The 20,442-nt window shown below is 35.9% G+C and overlaps 1 protein-coding gene across 1 annotated transcript in view; it reads right to left on the bottom strand.

The window, feature by feature from the left end:
- The window catches only part of ARAP2 (ArfGAP with RhoGAP domain, ankyrin repeat and PH domain 2), a 178,182-nt gene that overhangs the window by 94,461 nt on the left and 63,279 nt on the right, over positions 1-20,442 (bottom strand). The window contains exons 9-13 of the mRNA XM_069494099.1: positions 18,275-18,453; positions 6,968-7,083; positions 4,906-5,105; positions 1,790-1,875; positions 875-1,057 (exon numbers count right to left, since the gene is read on the bottom strand). Of these exons, the coding sequence (XP_069350200.1) occupies positions 875-1,057; positions 1,790-1,875; positions 4,906-5,105; positions 6,968-7,083; positions 18,275-18,453 (764 nt within the window). The remainder of the gene's footprint in view (positions 1-874; positions 1,058-1,789; positions 1,876-4,905; positions 5,106-6,967; positions 7,084-18,274; positions 18,454-20,442) is intronic.

Genomic DNA, 20,442 nt, shown 5'->3' with positions numbered 1-20,442 from the left:
GATCACTTGAGCTCAGGAATTTGAGACCAGGCTGAGCAAGAGCAAGGCTCCATCACTACTAAAAATAGAAAAAATTAGCCAGGCATGGTGGCGCATGCCTGAAGTCCCAGATACTTGGAAGGCTGAGGCAGGAGGATCGCTGGAGCCAAGGAGTTGGAGGTTGTAGTGAGCTATGATAACACCACTGCACTTTAGTAACGGCGACAGAGTTAAGACTTTGTCACCAAAACAAACAAACAAAAAAGACTGAGAACTATGAAAAAATACATCATCTGAGCATTGAAAGATAGGTTCATCAAGGTTTATGCTTTAAATATCTACATATAGAAGAGTCTCCTAACACACAAGAGATGAAGCAGTAATTTAGAAAAAGAACCGGTGAGGGGTTATTTAACAAATCCCTTTGCCAAAAGTTCTTTACCAAAAGACCAAATGTGCAGCATGAAATAGGCACCAAAGAATCACTCAACCAAAAGCAAATGAGACTTGAAATCAGTAGTGTTAAGCGAATCATAGTTTATAACAATATACTGTTATATGTCAGTGTTGGTGACACCATCAGCAACATACCAGCTGAAGTTACATTCAGTACCCTTCCCTAAAACAGTGTAACTTGTCAAAATATTAAGAATGGAGATGAGTCTGAGTTAGCTGGAAACTTCAGTTATGGAGAAAGAATTTATTCTCTTTTGATAATGATCCTTAAGTGAAACAACAGGGAAAATCAATGGCACAATCTCACAAAAGGAAATAAAACAAAATTAAACAATTATTTTATCAAATAGTATAAGATTTTTTACTCCTTATCTGGAATCTTGGCACATGTTTAAAAAGACATTAAAGTTGACATCTATTGTTATCTTTTATTGAATACCTTATTTAATTCTTCTTTGGTGAGAGATGCCAAAAGGGTCTTTCTGAATTTTCCTTCTTTATATTTCTGAGTAATAAAGTTTTTTCTTTTTTCTACTGGTGAGTCCATGTGTAATTCTTCATCCTTTTGGAGATTACCAGCCCAAAAGTCATTTGCTCTCTTGTTTCCAATGACAATAAAAAGCTGCATGTCAAAAAACGACAAAACATCTCAGTTCATAAAATGTATTTGAATCTGTAGAAAACTGCATCATTTTACAAATTAAAGCATAATTTACTATAAAATACGAGAAAATCCAGGAAAGACTGAACTCTATCAAAAAATAAAGTGTGAAAGCAGTTACTATATCTATTTTAATACAGCGTAGCTACTCTGAATAATGGTAAAAAAAATTAGCTTGGAAAGAATTGCAAACAACACAATTACAACAAAAGTGTTTCTATTCTTTGAAACTCATTGAGACAGACACATTTCAAAGGGCCCAGTCGATGAGCTATGGCTGTCTAGAGCAGGCAGCAGAGGAACAGGAGCAGGAAATGGAGACAGGACACAGCAAGTTCCACTCAGTCACAGTTAATCACAGCACGGCCAAGATAAAGAATAGTAAATTCTGCCAAATGTTTTCATTCACTTTTCTAATATCTTATCCATGGTGGGCTAGAAAGAGAGTTCTAGCTTTTTTTAAAAAAGCTGTCAAGCCTTTAAAAGGAGTTATTACCATTAAATCTCACTGTACTTTTTATTTTTAAAATAACTACCTCATTTAGGAAGCATTCCGAAAGAGTTACTACTATCAAAAAGCCATTTTCATGATGTGATGAGAACTTCATCAAAGAGCTCCTAGAAAAATCCACAACACCCCACTGCACCCTCTTCACAGTCTCCGCTGACCCCCCACAGTTAAACAGGACTTACCTCTATGAGCTCATTACTCCAAATGCTGGCATCCATTTTTAGACTTCTAACCTTGGAATCTTTTGGTCCCAAAGATCTATGTTGTCCTAAAGTAAACAAAAAAAAGTGCATTTCTATTTTAATTTGTGCATAAATTTATTTTACCTTTTTTTAAAAAGGTGTATATGTGTGCATGTGTGTGTGTATCTTCTCAACTTAAAACACACCGGTATCTACTTTGCTAGATGCCAACTGCACTAAGAGTAGTGGTGGTGATTACACAGAGATGATAACCAACCACAATAAAGATGACGGCAATCATCTTTCGTCAGCACCCTGCATTGGTATGAAACCACACTTTTAAAAGAATATCTAGATGTGTGTGTATATAGACATATAAATAATTTGTCCTTATTTGGTAATTAGCTAGAAATCACATGCCACTGAAAACCTTTGGTAATGTGTCTGTTAAAGTCCCATGTTCATAAATACAGATACTTCTTCCCTTACTATTACAAAAACTTTACTATTGTAAAACTAGCTATGACATTAGTAAGTGTATACTTAAAAATCTGATGTGACTTCTTTATTCTACTATGCTGCCTGGACAAGACAAGAGCCCAGCATTCTATTACCATCAATTCAACTGTGCCGTAAAAACCATCATTCAGTCATCACTGAGCACCCAGGTGTTTGTCAAATGATTTCTAAGCTGAGAAGGAAAAAACGTATACAAGTCATTGTCCTTGATCTTAAGGACCCTTTGCCTTATGAGCAGTGAAAGTTCATTCTTCTCCTTACATCGGATAAGAGGCTCTCTACCTTCCTTCTTTGAGGTGGAAACTACTTAGAGCACAAAGCTTCAGAATTCCCAAGGCAGGAATCTGCATAGGTTTGCATTTTAAAAGACTACTTAAAGGCAATATGGTGCTGAAAAGGAAAACACTTAGAAACCTTTAAGAAGAGCTGAAAAGGACGATTGGAGTAACCTGGGCAAAGAAACTGAGAGCGACTTGAGGCAGCAGCAGGAGAGGAAAAAAGGTGTGCGTGTGTGTGTGTGTGTGTGTGTGTGTGTGTGTGTGGAAGGGGGTATAGATTTAAAGACAGCAAGAAGATAAAATGAATGGGACTGGTTGGGCTTAAAGAAAAGAGGGCCTCTCGGGTTTTAGGCTTGAGTGTAGGGTAAACAGGATTGCTTCTGACCAAGATCAAGAACATATAAAAATAGGCAGTTTTATACGATGGGGTGGGGGCAGCAATGAAGCCTCCATTTTTGACATGTTATTTTTGAGGTATATTTGCCAAATCTAAGTAGAGATTCTAGTGGGTAGATAATTATGAGAGTTTGGTGTCCCACAGAGTGAGAATCATCTGCTTGAAAATGAGTGTGGAATTCAAGTGATAAATAACACTCAGGAAGAGCAGAGCAGAAGAGAGCTGAGAATGTAACCCACGGGAACACATCTATTTCAGGAGCACGAAGAGAAAACGTAACCTGCAAAAGGATGACTGGCAGCGAGACCTCACGGAGAGAGGACAGTCTCTTAGAAGCTGAGGGAGGATGGATGTCACAAAGACACATATTGGTCAAGGGTCTCAAATAAAGAAAAGACAATAAAGATGCAAAGTGACCGCACAGGAAATGAGAGGCAAAATACATTGGTAAATGTGGTGAAAATACTTTTACTGCAGTAGAGAGGAAAGGAGGCTAATTACAGAATGCTGAAGAAAAACTAGGGAGTTAAAGGAAAGAAGAAAACCTATGCATACCACTGCTCTTGAAAATATCTTGTCTATGAAAGGAAAAAAAGGGATGGAGAACCATACACAGAAGGGAATGGAACTTTTTCAGAAAGCCTGATGGTGGTAATGAGACAGACTTATGCCAGTTTATATGATGAACCAAAAGAAACCATGGACCACTTACACACGAGAGTGACCAGGTGGCGAGGTGAGCATCTTAAGGAGGGAGGAAAGAAAGGAAGCCTAAGCGGAAGAACAGCCTGGACAGCACAAAAGGGATCTCTCCCAAAAGAGGAGGAGAGGGACGAACACAAAGAGGAAGGTGATTAGCTGATTTTTTGTTGCTGTTATGATTGATACTGGTAATTAGCTGGTGAGGAAATCTACCTTAGCATGATGAGAAATGTAGTAGAAGAGAAGTCTAGGAAGGTATTAAGGCTTTACAGCAACTGTCGGGACTGCAATACTCCTGGTCTGCGCTCCGGCTAAGTTAGGTGGTCCTCTCCTGCGTTCTCACGGAGCCTCGCGCTCAGCTCCAGTCCTGCACTTGCCACACTCCATTGCAATTGTATTTGTATATTTGCGGAGGAAATGTCACGTCTTATACATCTTTTTAATTCCCCAGACCAGACCAGTAGCTGGTATTCTAGGTGAACTCTCTCTCCCCTCACTTCGTGTGTGTGTCCTCGCACCGATGCACGTGTTGGGGGAGGGGGGGGGGGTCGTCCTGGAAAACTGAAGTGAAGTTTAGCCTGTGCTTCACTCTGTGCAAGGCCTCCATGACCACACACTTTAGCTGGGGTCCATTTTCCTCTGCTCACCTGGACACCTGTCTGAGCTCCCAAATACTCTGTCAGGTGGTCAGATGTGACGTCACAATAAGGAAACCAGTCATAGCCACAGGACTGGTTATTTTCATAAACATCCATACTCTTGTGAAATGCTTCTACATAAAAATTTTTATTATAAGATATAGAAGATCTGGCATACAAAGTTTAGAGCCCAAAACAAGTGTGACGTGAACAATATGCCTTACAAAAAGTGACTGGGGAAAAATGGACAAATCTTACTGCAAGGTGCAAGCTTGTTCAGGATGCATTCTGAAATACACTCACCTGAAATCTAGAAATTTCAACATTGTCTTTTTCAAATCCATACATGGACTAGTAGGCACGAAATATGATTGCATGCTTAAAAATCAATTTTTACATCTAAGTCATGCATAAGAGAAGTTTAGGGTCATGAATTATTTCTGAATTTGATAGAAATGTAATAAGCTTTCCCTGGTATGACTTTGCGCACCCATTAGCTCGGACACATTATATACGACAACAAAAAGCATTCAGTGCCAATCTGCCACAGAGCAGTGATGAGCATAACTTATCACTAATTACCTGCACACTTCTTACAGATGACAACACAGAGATTGATGGATGCCCAGTCTGGATCCGGGGCTTTGCAATCTGCACAGCTCCTGTTGGACTCATTGAACCAAATCTTCTCAGCTACTTCATAATCAGAGAGAGTTTCTGCTATCGACTGCTGCACAGCTTCAATCCAGTCTTGCTTCTCTTTTTCAGACTCTGCTGTAAAGCTGAAACAATTAACATTTCTGCGTTATCGATCTCCCTTGTAAAGGTCAATTAAGTAGTATGTTCAGCTTGCATATAAATTTCACTCCCAAATTAAAGAACAGCTGAAAAATATGCCTTCTGGGCAGTAGTGGATTGTCTTTCTTGTTAAAAATCATCTACTTTAACAAACCTTTCTTTCTCCCTTTCATTTTCCACATTCCTTATGACTTTGTTTATATATCTTGAACAAAAATTAATGTATGCATTTTTATGGCCAAGATATAAAAATTGCCTTGTTAGGTCAAAGGCCTAAACAAGAGGCCATGTTTCCTAAGCAATGCTTATATAATAATCAGTACGAGACTGGCTGAGTTTCAGGACTATTGGAATATTTTGCCAAGCAAGTATGCCAAGACAGTCTGAAACTACATCATCAAAAATGTCCACCAGAAATTGTGATTTTTGTTTTCAGACGTAAAAAATAGATACTTTTTTGTAAGTAGAAGAATGTCCAGATGGCTTTAAGAAACCGAGAAGTCAAAAAAAAGTTGGAAGTGGTTACTATTCTAACAGATTTCTAACACATATTTAGCCATGTTCTGATTTATTTTGAATCTTAGTGTTTACTGGGTATTTTAGTGAAGAGAAAAAACATTAAACAGCAGTTCACTCCTTCAAGAAATATTTACTGAGCACCTACAATGTATCAGGGAATGTATTACACTACAGTCTACATACTTAGTCCATGACCCACAAAGTGATTCTTCACATTAAAATATTCTTTCTAAAGATGAAAATGCTTTGAAATATAATGAAAATAACAGATGGCTAACATATTCTAAATAACCCACAAAAATGAGTGGTCTACATGGATACTTTCTGAAGCACTTTATGATTCCATTACCACTATAATATTCATAAAATTCTTAGTTTTTTTCTGGTTCAACCAGAAATATATATTGGTTCACAGCCAATACATATTTACATTTTCAGTTGCGGCTAGAATCTGCGTATTTGAAAATAAAGCTTCTTATTTTTATGAGATCATTTCTTTCTCAAAATTTGAGCCAGTGGACATATTTTGACAAGCAAAATGAGCAACAGATTTGGCAGTTACTTTGAAATTTCTAAGTAATTGTTAGTTCTGCAGAAGCCTAGAGCAATTGCCTCTGACCTGCACACTACCCCGTGTGTGTGTTCATTATTTATAATAAATGCCTTAATGTAGCCGAACTCAATAGATATTGACTCATGCCTATTCTGTATAATAAACCTTTGGAGTCATTATAATTTATTGAACTATATTAAGCACTTTAAATATTCTTTTCATCATCATGATGCAATTAGAATACCACAATGTAAGATATATAATAAAATGCTAAAATATTTGGATCAATAAGTGCTATGAGGTCCATTAAATTCAAGATCACTTTAAGCTGAGTCCCTGTAGGAAATCATAGGGAACAACTGTAATTAGGAATTGATCTTAAATGAGGGACTATATTTGATTAGTATAAAAAGAAGGCAAATAACAATACAATTTGAAAACAAGGTAACATGTTCTTTTAATTTTATTCCTTCTAAATGTAAAGGAATGTATCACAGGTTTGTTCATAAAGAACATATTCACCAAGCCTACTAAGTAAGAGGTATTAAAAAACTACTCAAATTTCATGAAATAAATACCTTTTCAGGTTGCCTGATTATTCAGGTCATGTTTACCAGGTATTTTTATATACTGGCTAATAAATTAGACAATATGGAAAAGAAAGAAGATAATTTTGTGTCCTCTAAGACATAAAATCACCACTAGCAATACAAAGGCAGATCACCCAAGCTTTCCTGTAGCAGTACAAACACAAAATACTTAAAAATGGCTTACCTGAAACTCCGATAGGGAGTGATTATTTCAAAACATTGTTTCACAGTTCGGTCCACTTGCTTTACATTTGCTACATTCATAGGAATTATGGTAATACCAAGTCCACTCTTAAAATCCTAGTTTGGAGAAAAACATTAAAAACTATCAAGAAACCAAAAAGATCGATTTTGAAAATATCATATTTTCTAAAATACAATAAATCATACCAAATTTTACTATAACATATGTATATGGAATTTAAAAATTCATGAGAAAATAGATTGAGAGCGATTTTCTTATTTTAGATAGTCACTTTCAATACAGAACAATACTGTCCCGTATTAAACTTGACAGGCTATTGATAAAGTATGGGTTTCATCTGCAAGAAAGATAAATTGACTAGGACACAGATACTGAGCTACATGTGCTTTGCTTTTGAAAGCAGGCACTATATTCATCTTTATCCATTCAGTAAAGGAAACTAACAGTTAAGTTTACCATGTACCAAGCATTTTCCTACGTGGTGGAGCCAAATGCCATTGTGGGGTTAGTATAATTACTGTTTATATAAAAAGATGGGGAAACCAAGGCTCAAAGAGATGAAGTTATATGGAAAGAGCAGCTAGTCGTACATGGCAGGAGGGAGTAGAAGGCCGAGCTGTCTGCTGGCTAAAGCTTTGTTTTACTACACTGGATTCCCTCTGCTGTGTCCCATTATTTTTCTCCTCAGTTACTCTCAAACAAAAGCATTACTTGTTTTATGAAGTATACAATTTTATCTCATTTCCAATATTTTATTGCTTTCCTTTTCCTTCAGTGAGATTCTTAAAAACCTCCTCTAATGCTACCTAAAAACTGCCATTTGTTCAACATCTATAGTCACTATGTTCAGCTTGTCTCGTGAAGACTAGAAATTGTTCAAGTGGCGAACAGAGAGCCTGCATTCTGAGAGCACTAAAGTTTGCGATATGTCATCTACTCATATGGGTTTTGGAATCTGACTTATCAATTAAATAATGTCAACACTTCATAAACTGTACCTCATAAAATGAATTACCTCTGTGAGTAGATTTTTATTAAATGTGTCCCCAATTCATAAATTAAATTATGACTAGGAAAATGCAGTATATTAAAGGCAAAATACAAAAAACATTGGTCCATTTTCAAAGAGAATACTTGGCAGAGACTGTGAAAGAGTCTATTCACAAGCTTCTTCTCTTTGTCTCTCCAGCTACACAGGCTAAAAGTAAAAGGACTATTTTCCCATCTCCCCTACACCTAGGAGTGGCCATGGATTGTAGTTTGAGTCAATAAAATATAAATAATTCCTGGTAGGAGAGACAGGGAAAGGCAGAAAATTTTAGAAGAAGGAAGCCTTTCACTCTTGCCTTTCCGTCTTCTTGGGACATGACATCTAGAAGCATAGAAGCCATTATAGAACTTTAGAAACCTTGAGAAGACAAGCCTGAGGACAAATTCTTATACTCTATGAATGCCAAAATGAGGAGGAAAAAAAAAGAAAAGAAAAAAAAAAAAAAACAGGAAAAATCCTGTTTCCTGGTAGCATCAACTCAACTCTCTACTGCCTACACCAAACGGTTTGTTAAAACAAATCCCTATCTAGTATTTAAGCTATCCTTCAGGTTTTTGTGGTTTAATATTAATACATTCCTGACTGATAAAATAAGTGGAAAAAATTTACAACAAATTTTTCCCCATTTTTAGGGTATCCAGAGTTTCTGGACACAAATTGTGGAAAAGCTTCTCTGACTTTATTTATTTTTTTTAACATACAAAGTTTTTAGTTAGGATAAGAAAATGACTCATTTAGAAAAGAAATCATTAATTGGATGCTATTTTTTTACTGATGAAAGAACAAATAGCTAATTTGTTAGGAGAAACAAGCCAGAAATTGAGAATCAGTTATATATAAGAAAAGATGCAGAGAAATGCTGAGTGTTGTCAAATAATTAGAATGGGAATAATGTACTTCCACTTTGTACAGTAAACCCACTTAATGAAAAATGCTTGACATTATCTATGAGGGAAGGAAAAATCAAGCTTTTCCAATTCCACATTTTAATAAGTTTCAGCATATCTGTACAGGGCTGAACTTTCTTATTAAATACAAAAAAAAAAAAAAAAAATCCCAATGACCTACACCAATGTTCCTGCTATGTAAGGTAGCTGCTGGGTAAGCTCCCAGCGCATGCGACTGGGAACTCAGGCTCTGTCATAAGTGAGGAAATAAGGCAGGACACGATTATTTTAAAACAGCTTTCTGATGACTCACCTTGATACAGGGGTAAACTCTAGAATAGATACTTGGACCATACATCCTTCAAACAACTCTCCTTAACGAGGCTTTTGACAGAGCTAGCTATCAGATCACTCCAGGCTGTACTCTCGGACGGGGGCTGCATGGCTATTATCGACACCGACACACAACACGCTGACCACCACACTAGCAGATGGTAAGAATGACAACCTTTTATAAAAACTAATGAGCCTCATCAAGGTTCCTGCCTAAATAGATGGCCCCTCATCTCCACAAGCCAGCCTTGAGATATCTACATATAAATCTGTAATTTCTATTAAAATAAGTGAGAGCCAGCTCAACACCCAAATTTCTCCCAAGCAAAACAAAGATGATTTTTTTACTCTGGAAAATTGTAGACCATTTATCAGTTGCTTGCCATGGCCATATGGTTTTGAGTAATTAGAGTAGCCACAGAACTCACCAGCACAAATTGACTATAAAATGTACATCAGAGTAACAAAATAAATGTCAGTGCTCTTGAGAGCTATTAAAGATGAAACAACTGCATTTTCTATGAAAAATATTTTTGGTGACACTAAGCCATGTTTTCTCAGACAGTACTTAGAACATATTTAGAATATTTCTTTTTCCTGGATGCTCTTCACAATTACCCATGGCAATCTCTCCCTCCCTCCCAGGGACTCTGATTCCACGAATCTGAGGGTGCAACCTAAGGATCTTTAACATACAAAAACAAAACTACAGCCCCATGATTTTCGTACATGGCCAATACTAAGACACACTGATTTAGAAAGCAGAACTAGTTGCAGAATTGAGACAGTATGAGTCTGCAATATTTAAATACCAGGACACAAACACTTCTCTCTCTCTGCCTTTTTTAGAATAAAAAAAAAAAGTCATCAGAATATACAAAAAACATTTGAAATCATTAAGACTACTAGTTTAAAAGAAGCAGGCCAGAACACAAGAACATGTTGCACTGACAAGAGCCTATCTGTCCTGGGTGCAAACTCCTGTGCTAATGTCCAGAGAATTTAAAAGCATCATCTTCATTAAGTATATAGTGTATTCCATAATTGATTTAATATCTATTTGTATGTGCTCTGAAGTTTATAAACAGCTATGAACTCTCATTTGATATTGTAAATCGGCGGTCCCCAACCTTTATGACACCAGGGACCAGTTTCATGGAAGACAATCTGTCCACAGACTGGGTAGGGGTGGAGGGTGTCATCAGGCAGTGATGCGAGCCACAGGAGCAGCTGTAAACACAGATGAAGCTTTGCTCGCCACTTACCTCCTCCTGTGTCCCCTCCCTCGTTCTAAGTTTCAGGGAAGACAACTGTTCTCCTGGGGCAGGTGGGGGATGGAAGAGCTATCCCTAACAGGCCATTTAACTGGGCACCACAGTTAAATAATTCTGTGAATTAGGCAGAGCGGATACAGAAATTTTTCTAATGGTAAAATTACTCCTGGCAAACCAGTGTTTATTAAGTCCCTAGTGTGTGCCAGAAATGGTGCTAAGACCTGGGTCTGCACAACAGCATAACATAGGGTCCCAGCCTTGGGGAAGCTCATGGTCTAAGGACAGAATGAGAGAAAGTTTTAGTAAGTATAACGAAAGAAAAATGCCTCCTTGTAGGGTAAGCACAGAATTCAGCCCAGAAAAGAGAGAGAGTCGGGCGTGTTCATAAAAGCCTTTCCAAAGGCTGTGACACTTGACTGGCCAAAGGACAAAACCTGAACCGGCCTCATGTTAAAGCACACTCTCCTGCTCCAGCTCCTCATCCACGGAAGGGGTGAACAGTAGCACCTGCAGCATCATTTTAGTGAGGATCAAGTCAATGCAGTCAAAGTGCTTGAAAGGATGCCTGGCACACAGTATGTGCTGCATAGGGCTAGTTAACTATTATTAGTATTGTTATTTTGTGCTTTTAGAATTTGAAACCAACTGAACACATTACCTACTTAAACATTAATTACCAAAAATGCATGTTCAAAATTAACTAGCAGGATGCTTTTAAAAAACACAATGAAATGTGAATATTAAATGTTCAAGAAAATTAAAAATAAATTACTCATTAACCACAATCTGACTGTGAGCTTTATTCTCATTATGAAAAAGAGGCAAGAGCCAGGGACAAGCCAGACTTTCAACCTTTAAATGTTATAATAAACTGGATTGAAAAAAATAGCACAAAAATTCAGTGGGTAGAATTACATTATTATAGAAAGTAAGAAGCTAAAAACGCATTCTGGAGTAAGCAATATTTTACATTTAATTTGCTGTGGTAGAATGTGGGATCTCAGAAAGCATGAATCCTCCCACTAGTTCCAGTACAGCAACGGCCACGCTTGGCTGAGCGGATCTGGACACGGCAAGGGTGGTTCAATGACCAAGTGAGCACAGCGGGTCAGAACCGGGGAAGAGCCCTGAGCCACGCACTGGCCGGCTGCATGACCACTGACAAGTTACTTAGTTTATCTAGACCCCAATTTCCTTAATTATGAAAATAGAGTCTTATCTATCTTATGTGGGATAATTATAAAAATTAAATAAAACAATATAAATCAAGGGCCTGATACAACCATTATTTCATTTGAGGGTTCTAAATTAATTCAGAATTTATCTGCAATAAAATATTGCCATTTTATTTATAACGACTGAAAGTATTCACACCAACAATTCCATATTACATATTCAGGTGCACTCAATGGTAAATATTTACCAAGATGCTGAAATGGGTTATTCATGAGAATTTCCAGCCACAGAACTTGGCTAAAACTATAATACATTTTAAAACTACATAGTGCAAGAACAAAATATAAGTTTGATCCCAAACAGAAAAATTAAGGTAAGGTTTGTTAACCCCAAATCTGCTGAAATCTCAAGTCTATTTTTGGAAATACTGGATGCCAGGTTTCTGTGCCAGGAATTTAAGAACTCAGTGCTTAAACATTTGTTGAAAACAGATGTGGCATTGTGTGACATTGGCACCAGACTTCCTGGGAAGCACCAGATGCAGAGCTTGGCCAGATACAGAACCCAGAGAATGTGAGGCCACCACCTCCATCCTGCTGCTCCTTTCTGTGCCGCACAACCCAGAGCCCTGTGAGGTCCATTTAAATTCTATTAGAGCTCCATTCCCATGCCAGAACACCAGGGAACATCATTTTGGGGGGCGGGAGGGGGAATGAGTCTCTTGTTATATCCTGATTTGAGAATGTTTAATCAAGTGAGTTTATGTAGTTAAAACCTCAACGCCACAATTATCATCAAATGGATACCCAAACCCCCCACGCAAGACATCTGGTTGTAATGAATGCACTAATATTAACATTATATTCAAAAAACTCATCAGGAAAAAATGGGAGACTGGCTGTCAGGACAGCATAATAAATGGAAACCAAAGCCAATTCTCTTAAATTTGCCTCATGTCCTTTGCAGAAATTCCTTTCAAATAGTAATGCCATGTATATAACAATACATATTTTTACCTCAATGTATGTTTGTATCTGATTACCTCATTTAAAATTTTAAAAATACTGGCTTCCATACTACATCCGTATCATTTCAAGATAATTTAGAAAATAATTATTATTCCACAATACAGAAAATCTACAAGCTTTGAACCAATTAAAAAATAGTTTAATTACATAAACAAAATTTCTGTAGAACAAAAATTAATTGAAAAATAAAAAGTAACCAAAATAGCTCAGAAAAAGTTATATACATATAGAAAATATAGCATGAAGATTAGTATATTATATAAAGAGCTTAAAGAAATTGACAAGAAAAACAATAAAATCCCAACAAGCGGACAAAGAAGACAGAGACAATTTATAGAGAAAAATAATTTGTAAAGAAAATTAAAAAGAAAAGATAAATGCTTCCTCCGGTCAAGAAAATAGCTATAAATAACCATGCAGTCAACAAGTTTATTCTACCTGTGTTGACTGAGTGCCAGCTTTTTGCCTGAGGACACAGCAGTGAATAGAGTAAATATTCACACTATTAATTTGGGAACATAAAAATTGTAACTATTAACACTTTTAAGGTTAAAATATAACTGATACTATTCGTATAACTAACAGTATTTTAAACATAAACAACTCTTTAGGAAAGGGTCATAGGAATTTCCAAAATAAAAAATAATAATAATCAGAAAGGAAACAAAGCTACATACAGAATGCTACCACAAACCTCATTTATTTGATACTACGTGTTACTCCCATCGGAAAGTAAGGTCTCAGATAGCAGAGATCTCACAGGTTTCTACGTCTACGGCCTAGAGCTGAACCCAGAAATGAGCAAGTGCACGCTAAACATTTGTTAATGGATGGGTGAATCCAGACACAGGGTGCCTGCAGTATAACCTACACAAATGCAATTACACAGCTCATTTTATACAATGTTGAATAGAAAAAATGTACAAAAATTAAAAGAGGGTGGGGTTGTGAGATAACTGCTAAATATTTAAGAGATGACATAATTTATGTGATGATAGCACCACAGTGTTTTGCAACAGGGTAATTAGGAATCAGGTAAAGAATCTGAGAGTCAGTTTCTACTATGCCATTTTCCTCTCTAACAAATGTTTTTACGTGTATCTTCATAGTTCTTGTCTACTGCTTCTTAAAGTCTACCTGGAAAACGAAAAAAATAAAAAAATAAAATAAAATACCTAACATTCCCCAAGGCATTTCACCTAGGCAGCTACTTCACACTTCAGTCTCTGTAATCTGCTAATGAATAAAAGGGAAAGAAAGGGATGAAAAAAGTGAATCTTTGAACTGAGCAATTGGGAAAAGCAAAATCCCATGTTAATTCCGTGTCGAAGTCCATTGCTCATGGAGTTTAGACCAGTCAGGGAGCCACCTGCAGACTGGAAACCCTCTTGCTATTGCCACACCACTTCTCTTTAAAACAGAGAGAGAGAATTTTAAAAAAGGAAAAGAAAAGTAAAGGCAATAATTATGATAATGTTTTAGCAGCTATTTTAACTTAGAAAATGTAAATTCTTAATTCAGTAGAGGGGATATTCAAAAAAAGAGAAAACTACTGCAAATATATTTGTAGGGATGCTTGACATGGAATCTTTAGGACATCTCTAGTGAAAGCCAAGAAAAAGCTCTAGAAAAATAATCTGTAAAATCAGAGTAAATTTCTAGATACATACACACAGTTAAAGGAACTTATGGAAAATAGCGAATGAAAAATCTCTCTACTGGTTTTCAAACAATTTTTCTTTCTGCGGACTTTGCAAATGGAGTTTTTAAAAATTCCTCTAATAAGGCATACTCTGGTAATGACAGTCTATGTTAAGAGAAAGAAATTAGTTAATGCAGGCTTTATAAGCTAAAAAATTAAAATCTTACATAAAAATCATTGAGACGTTACCCCAAAAAGCTCAGTAGCTATAGACTAGAATTATATATATTTTAGTAATAGTTCCTCAAAATTTAAAAATGTCTTTCTGCTAATAATTTAACTGTCCACTTATGTGTTTAACACTTAAATGTTTCAAATCAAGAAAAAGATATATTTTCAAATTAATCAGAAAAAGAGGCACAGCAGCCTCAAGTTGAGGGGGGAACTAAAGGAGCGTTGATCTCATTAATATTGTTGAAAGTTATTTTTACACATTTTCCGGCTACAGAAATACCCTGCACGCTTAACCTGGAGGCTCATCATTTTTGAAGAAGAAAAAACCTTAGAGCAGTGTTTAACTCTATGTGGTTGTTGAATCACCCATCACTGAATCTGCTGGGGTGCATTTTAGGAATGCAGATTCTAACACCTCATTTCCAGAAATTCTGAACCAATGGGTCTGCAGTGAGCCCAGAAATATGGGATTCTAATGCACAACTAAAGTGATGGCCTTAGAGATGGTGATCCATCTCCCTTCTTTACGTCATGCCATTTACACCTAGAGAGACTGACTTAATTACCTGAGCCAATTAGTAGCAGAGCAAGAATGAAAACCTCCCAGTCCAATCTTCTTTGCAGTAAATGAGCTTCCTCTTCAATAACGCATCAGCATATGGCTGTGATAACCACCTTCCACCTCTCTCTACTGCCTGCTTACTCTCTCTAGAGTGACTGCCAAAGTCAATTAGTAAAACGATATAAATTAGAGGCAAGAAAAATGAAAATAGTTCCTGTGTTAGGGTGGTGTGGGTCAATTTCTTTATTTTTTATTCTATTCATGCTTTTAGTTATAATATGCGGCCAATAAGTTCACTGTTTTAAAATAAAAATAATATAAATAATTATGCTCTGTTGCATGGCACTACATTAGATCCAAAACAAATTAAGGTAAATTAAGAGATTCAAATCTAACACCACTTACGTTTTTATGATGAACAGATTTTTCCATCACCTTTGAAAAATATACAACTGTGTGTGTGTGCATGTGACTGTGTGTATATAAAACTTTTAAAAGTGGCACCATACTATTTTACTGTCCTTTAGTTCTTTTCCTAAAAGAAAGGTTGATGCTTTCACTGGCATAAAGCTCTCTGCTTTCAGGAGAAAAACTCCTTACTTAGCTATGTCACAAGTTTCTTCACACGTGCTTCACCATAAGAGAAAACCAAGTGCAACTTTCCCCTGGAGAAAACAGTGTTTGCCAGAATGTAAACATAGATGAAAATGGAATGGTTATGTCAAGGCCTGAACACGGAGGGCCTTACTTATTTACACAGTCCTGAACAACTAGTTCTTTAAGACTTGACTCAAGACCAATTCCCTTAAGATCTGACTCCATATGATACAATGTAATTAAAAACACACACACACAAACAATACTAGACATTTTTAAAGGTGCATTTATAGGCATGCTAATATACAGAGAAGAACTTGAAATACACATATATCAAACATGTTTACTTATGAAAAGACAGAGACGGGCCCAGCTTTAATGCTCTAATGTTTTAGGAGAACATATTCATTACTTGAGAACATGGAAATTTTTCTAATTCCTAGACTACGTTAAATACCTCCCTTTTTTTGCACCTCTCTGTAACTCCTGCACAAGCTAATACAGCACTGAGCTCACCATCCATCATAAATGCTGGTCTTGGTTGACTTTTCCTCCCAGAAGTTAAGACTTGTGTCCTCCTCAGCAAGGACATCATTTTTAGAGTGCCTGGTATGGTATACAATGTTTATTGAATGCATGCTCTGAAACTCATAGGCAACTAAATTGTTCAATGAAAAATCCAGATTCTTAGGCTATTTCTAAAAGGTCACAGTCATAAAATTTCTTTTCAACCTGGACTTTAAAAAGGCAGTTGGTACACTGGTTAAGAAACTAGGCTTAGAGTTATAAAGTTCTGGTTTTAAATTAAACTCTGCATGATAAACTGGAATCCCCAAATTATTTAATTCTCATTTTCCTTACCTATAAAACACTAATGAGAGTATCTTCCTTTTACATATGTGGGGAAGATTAAAAGGGAATGTTTACAAATTAATTAGCATCATACCTGGTACTCAAAAAATGGCAATCATTATTATAGGCACACACAATCACTAATACTAAAGCAATAATTTCGTATAATTTTTGGATAATCAGAATGTGTTAGTATAGCATTAAAAATATCTATCTTACTTTTAGAGAATAACAGGCTCAGAAAATCTAGGTAATGTGAGCAATGAAACTAATAATTTGAAGTCCATCAGATCTGTGCAAATAAAAAATGAATACTTCAATTAATTTGGCAGAGTAACTTCCATACTGATACATGCAAATTATGCATTTTTAACCACCATTGCAGTAAGAAAAGTTTTAATCATCTTACTTCACTGAATAAAAATGTTCACATTCAGTTCATACACATTATTAAGCCGTACATCACTATTCTTCTGGAGGAATATGCTAACTATCCAAGTTATTAATATGTCGACAGTGCTCAATGGTGCCTTCCACAGTTAATTGGCTAAAAAATCTTATCCAAAAAAATGTAGTAAGTTCACACTGAAGTTCATAGGATGCCTTGGATAGAGATCTACAGTTAAACTTTTTGAAACTGTTTGTTTTGATATCCTTATTTTTGTAATGAAAAGAGCATTTATATTTCATCTTACCATAACCCATTATTACGTAACATGAGTTCATCTTAGATATCCATAATTCCACAATAATTATTAAGCATCTAATATATTCCAGGATGAAAGATTTTAAAAAGTTATTCCCAAAAAGGAGCAAAGAAAGAATTTTCTTATGCATAGTAAAAACTAAAAATGTTAGAAAAGAAAGTCTGCAAAATCAAATAAAGCTAAATAGGATTTGTTAAAACTTTATTTTACCATCAGTCTCCTCAAAACATTTAAATTATCTATTGAGCCTTTTGATATTAATCAACCCAATAATTCAAGTCTATTTTACTTACGTACATGTGATTTGTGTGCATAGATAAATATGTGCATGTTTATGTGTGTATATTTGCACATACATATATAAATGTGTATATATACACATACAGCACTACATATAGTCTCTAGTCATATACACATATAGAGCACATATATATAGTTTCTAATAAGTCATTTTCTCTGCAAGAAACATATCTGTTCAAAAAAACAAAAAACAGATCAATAAAACCCTGTAAACTCAAGCAAATGTGTTACCTGTGTTTACTCTATTATTTTCTATCACAAAAATAAAAGCAGCACAGCAAGTGCAGACCTGGGAATATTTCATCAATAGCTGGAATAGTTAATTGGGTCTTAATTATTCTCTCATGTAGTTCATACTGTTAACTCAACTAAGAAGTACTTTTCAAAAATAATTTTCAATGATTCTATTTCCTTAGTCCCTTAAAAAGGTGATTTCCAGCCTCAAATTTGATGTAGGTATTTTCCTGCTGGTGGAAACATTGAAAAAATTCAACAAAACTGCCCTTTCTTTGTTACCTTAAGCAGAGTACTCAACACAAAAGCAAGACTCTCTAAGTAAAAACACTAATAATTCTAACACACAAAGCACAGTTGTTACTATAATCAAAAAGCAGCAATTTGCAATGACTATAACAGAGCTCACCTGTTCATTTTTACAAAGCCACACACTATTTCCACTTAACACAGTAAAAATTTTGGCTTTATATCCTCTCAATTCAAGATATCCACATTTCTCAGGTGTAACAACTGCTTGAGATTGCGAAGTAAGGGACTCTGATTTCAGTGCATTTAACAGTATGCTGATCCAGTCATTTCTTTCCTCTGAAAATAAAGACAGGAGAAAATACATGAATCCATATATAAGTTATATAAACATACAAACAGCAACAAGAAATCTCTCTTTGCAACAGATAATTCAGATTCTTTCCCACAATGCCACTGTAGAAAGGACCACTGGCCCAATTCTTTGAGGGAAAAGGAATAACACTACTCAGCTTTCCTGGAACCAGTACCATTGGCTTCACCTGTGAGCTTATTAGAAATGCAGACTCCACTCTAGACTGGACAAATCAGAATCTGCATTTTAAAAAGAACTACAGGTGATCTGTATTCCTGTTAATATCTGAGAAGCATTCTTTTAGATTATCCATGAGACTGAAGTTTCTCTTTTAATAGAAGAAAGTAATACTGCTATCCAACAAGTAACGGATTTTACATGGTAAGTCAGTCACCAGATACTCAGAAAATCTTACTTTCTAACAGTCACTCGGAACCTACTCTACTCGGTAGTATGCCTGCCTTGATGTTCACTCTCTATTTCCACTCTCACCATAGTAACTAACAACAGCATCTCACCTGGCAAATTAAAACTTGGTTCTCCCACTCTTTCCACAAAAGCTAAATGACCTTCAACTACGAACAACTCACTGCGTTACTAGCATAGGAATTTGATCTACAAATTAAAGCAATTAAAGCTACAAGTCAAATTAGATCGGAACACATAATGGAACACAGAATAGTGTAAATGTCATACAAATGACATCAAATAATATAGGAGTCAATTCAATTGAGGTAAGTGATTTGCTGAAAGTCATATAACAAGTTAGTATTAACATTAGGAGAATCAAATGTTTCAACTCTTGACTATTCTTGACACCATGAAACAAATGGGGTCTTGAGAGGAGGAACAACTCAAAAGCTGGGTAGAAGAACAGAATGATTCTGAGCAGAGGATAACACAAGAACAAAAGCAGGAAGAACTAACATCCATTAAAGAACTAACTTATAGATGAACATATTTATTAATATAATTTTAACTCACAAGGAAATAATGGGAAAAATGGCAATAGAATCTGTACTGCCTATTTAAGGAATTCTAAGGCAAAAGAAACCATTTCAGTATCTTAACCAAAGAAAGGGCATGATTAGGACAATATGGATGATGACAGGTAGACCAAACTGGAAGTCTGGAGATCAGGAATAAAGCAACAGAGACTTAAAATACAATGAAAATGGAAATAAAAGAATATGTAAAGAGTCAAGACATTTAGGAGAATGAAAAAATAGTGAAGACGTGTGTTAAAAAAAAAATAGATTACTGAAAGCAAAAGGTAACTTAGCATCTGAATTGGCTAGGCTAAGGAGGTAGGAGGGTCCAATTAATTAACAGAACTATCTCCAATTTTCAGCACGGTACCATGAGCATCCAGGCAGACCCACAGCAACGTATGAACAAAGGTAATCTGCATGAGAGAAGACCCGTGGAAGTGGATAAATGTTTAATGTGAAGGGAGAAGAAATGGACAGACCTTGGCGTAGAATTCTACCTATGAGTCTGGAAAGCAGGCTATCAGAACAAGGAGAGAAGCGGTTACTAATGCAAAAGGAAACAAACAGACTGAATCTCAGGGAGGAAAACCTTTTGAGGAGGAAAGAGAGGAAAAGAGCAAATAGGGCCCAACTGGGAAATCAGACATTTTCTCAGATACTTCTAAGACAAGTCTGCCCAGAATAAATTCATTGTGGATTGAAATAAGTCTCCATATTAAACCTGCTCACCTTCAAACATGAATATAGTTATTTCACAATAAGCCTTAATTTTTAAATTATCTTCATTTTTGCTCACCTTCAAAACTACTAAAAATAGTTGGTTTTGTCTTTAATGACCAAAGCCCAAGTACTTATTAAAAACTCATTCAACAATGTTTTATTGCAGATATTACATAATCCCCCAAGAATTGGTGGTTGTTTCTATATATCAATATAAAACATCTATCAAATGTCCCTAGCATTGTGATATGTCAAACTAAA

Source organism: Eulemur rufifrons, chromosome 19 (genome assembly GCF_041146395.1).
Source record: "Eulemur rufifrons isolate Redbay chromosome 19, OSU_ERuf_1, whole genome shotgun sequence".
Taxonomy (NCBI): domain Eukaryota; kingdom Metazoa; phylum Chordata; class Mammalia; order Primates; family Lemuridae; genus Eulemur; species Eulemur rufifrons.
Note: the sequence above shows the minus strand (reverse complement) of the source record. Positions and strands in the feature narration are given on the sequence as shown.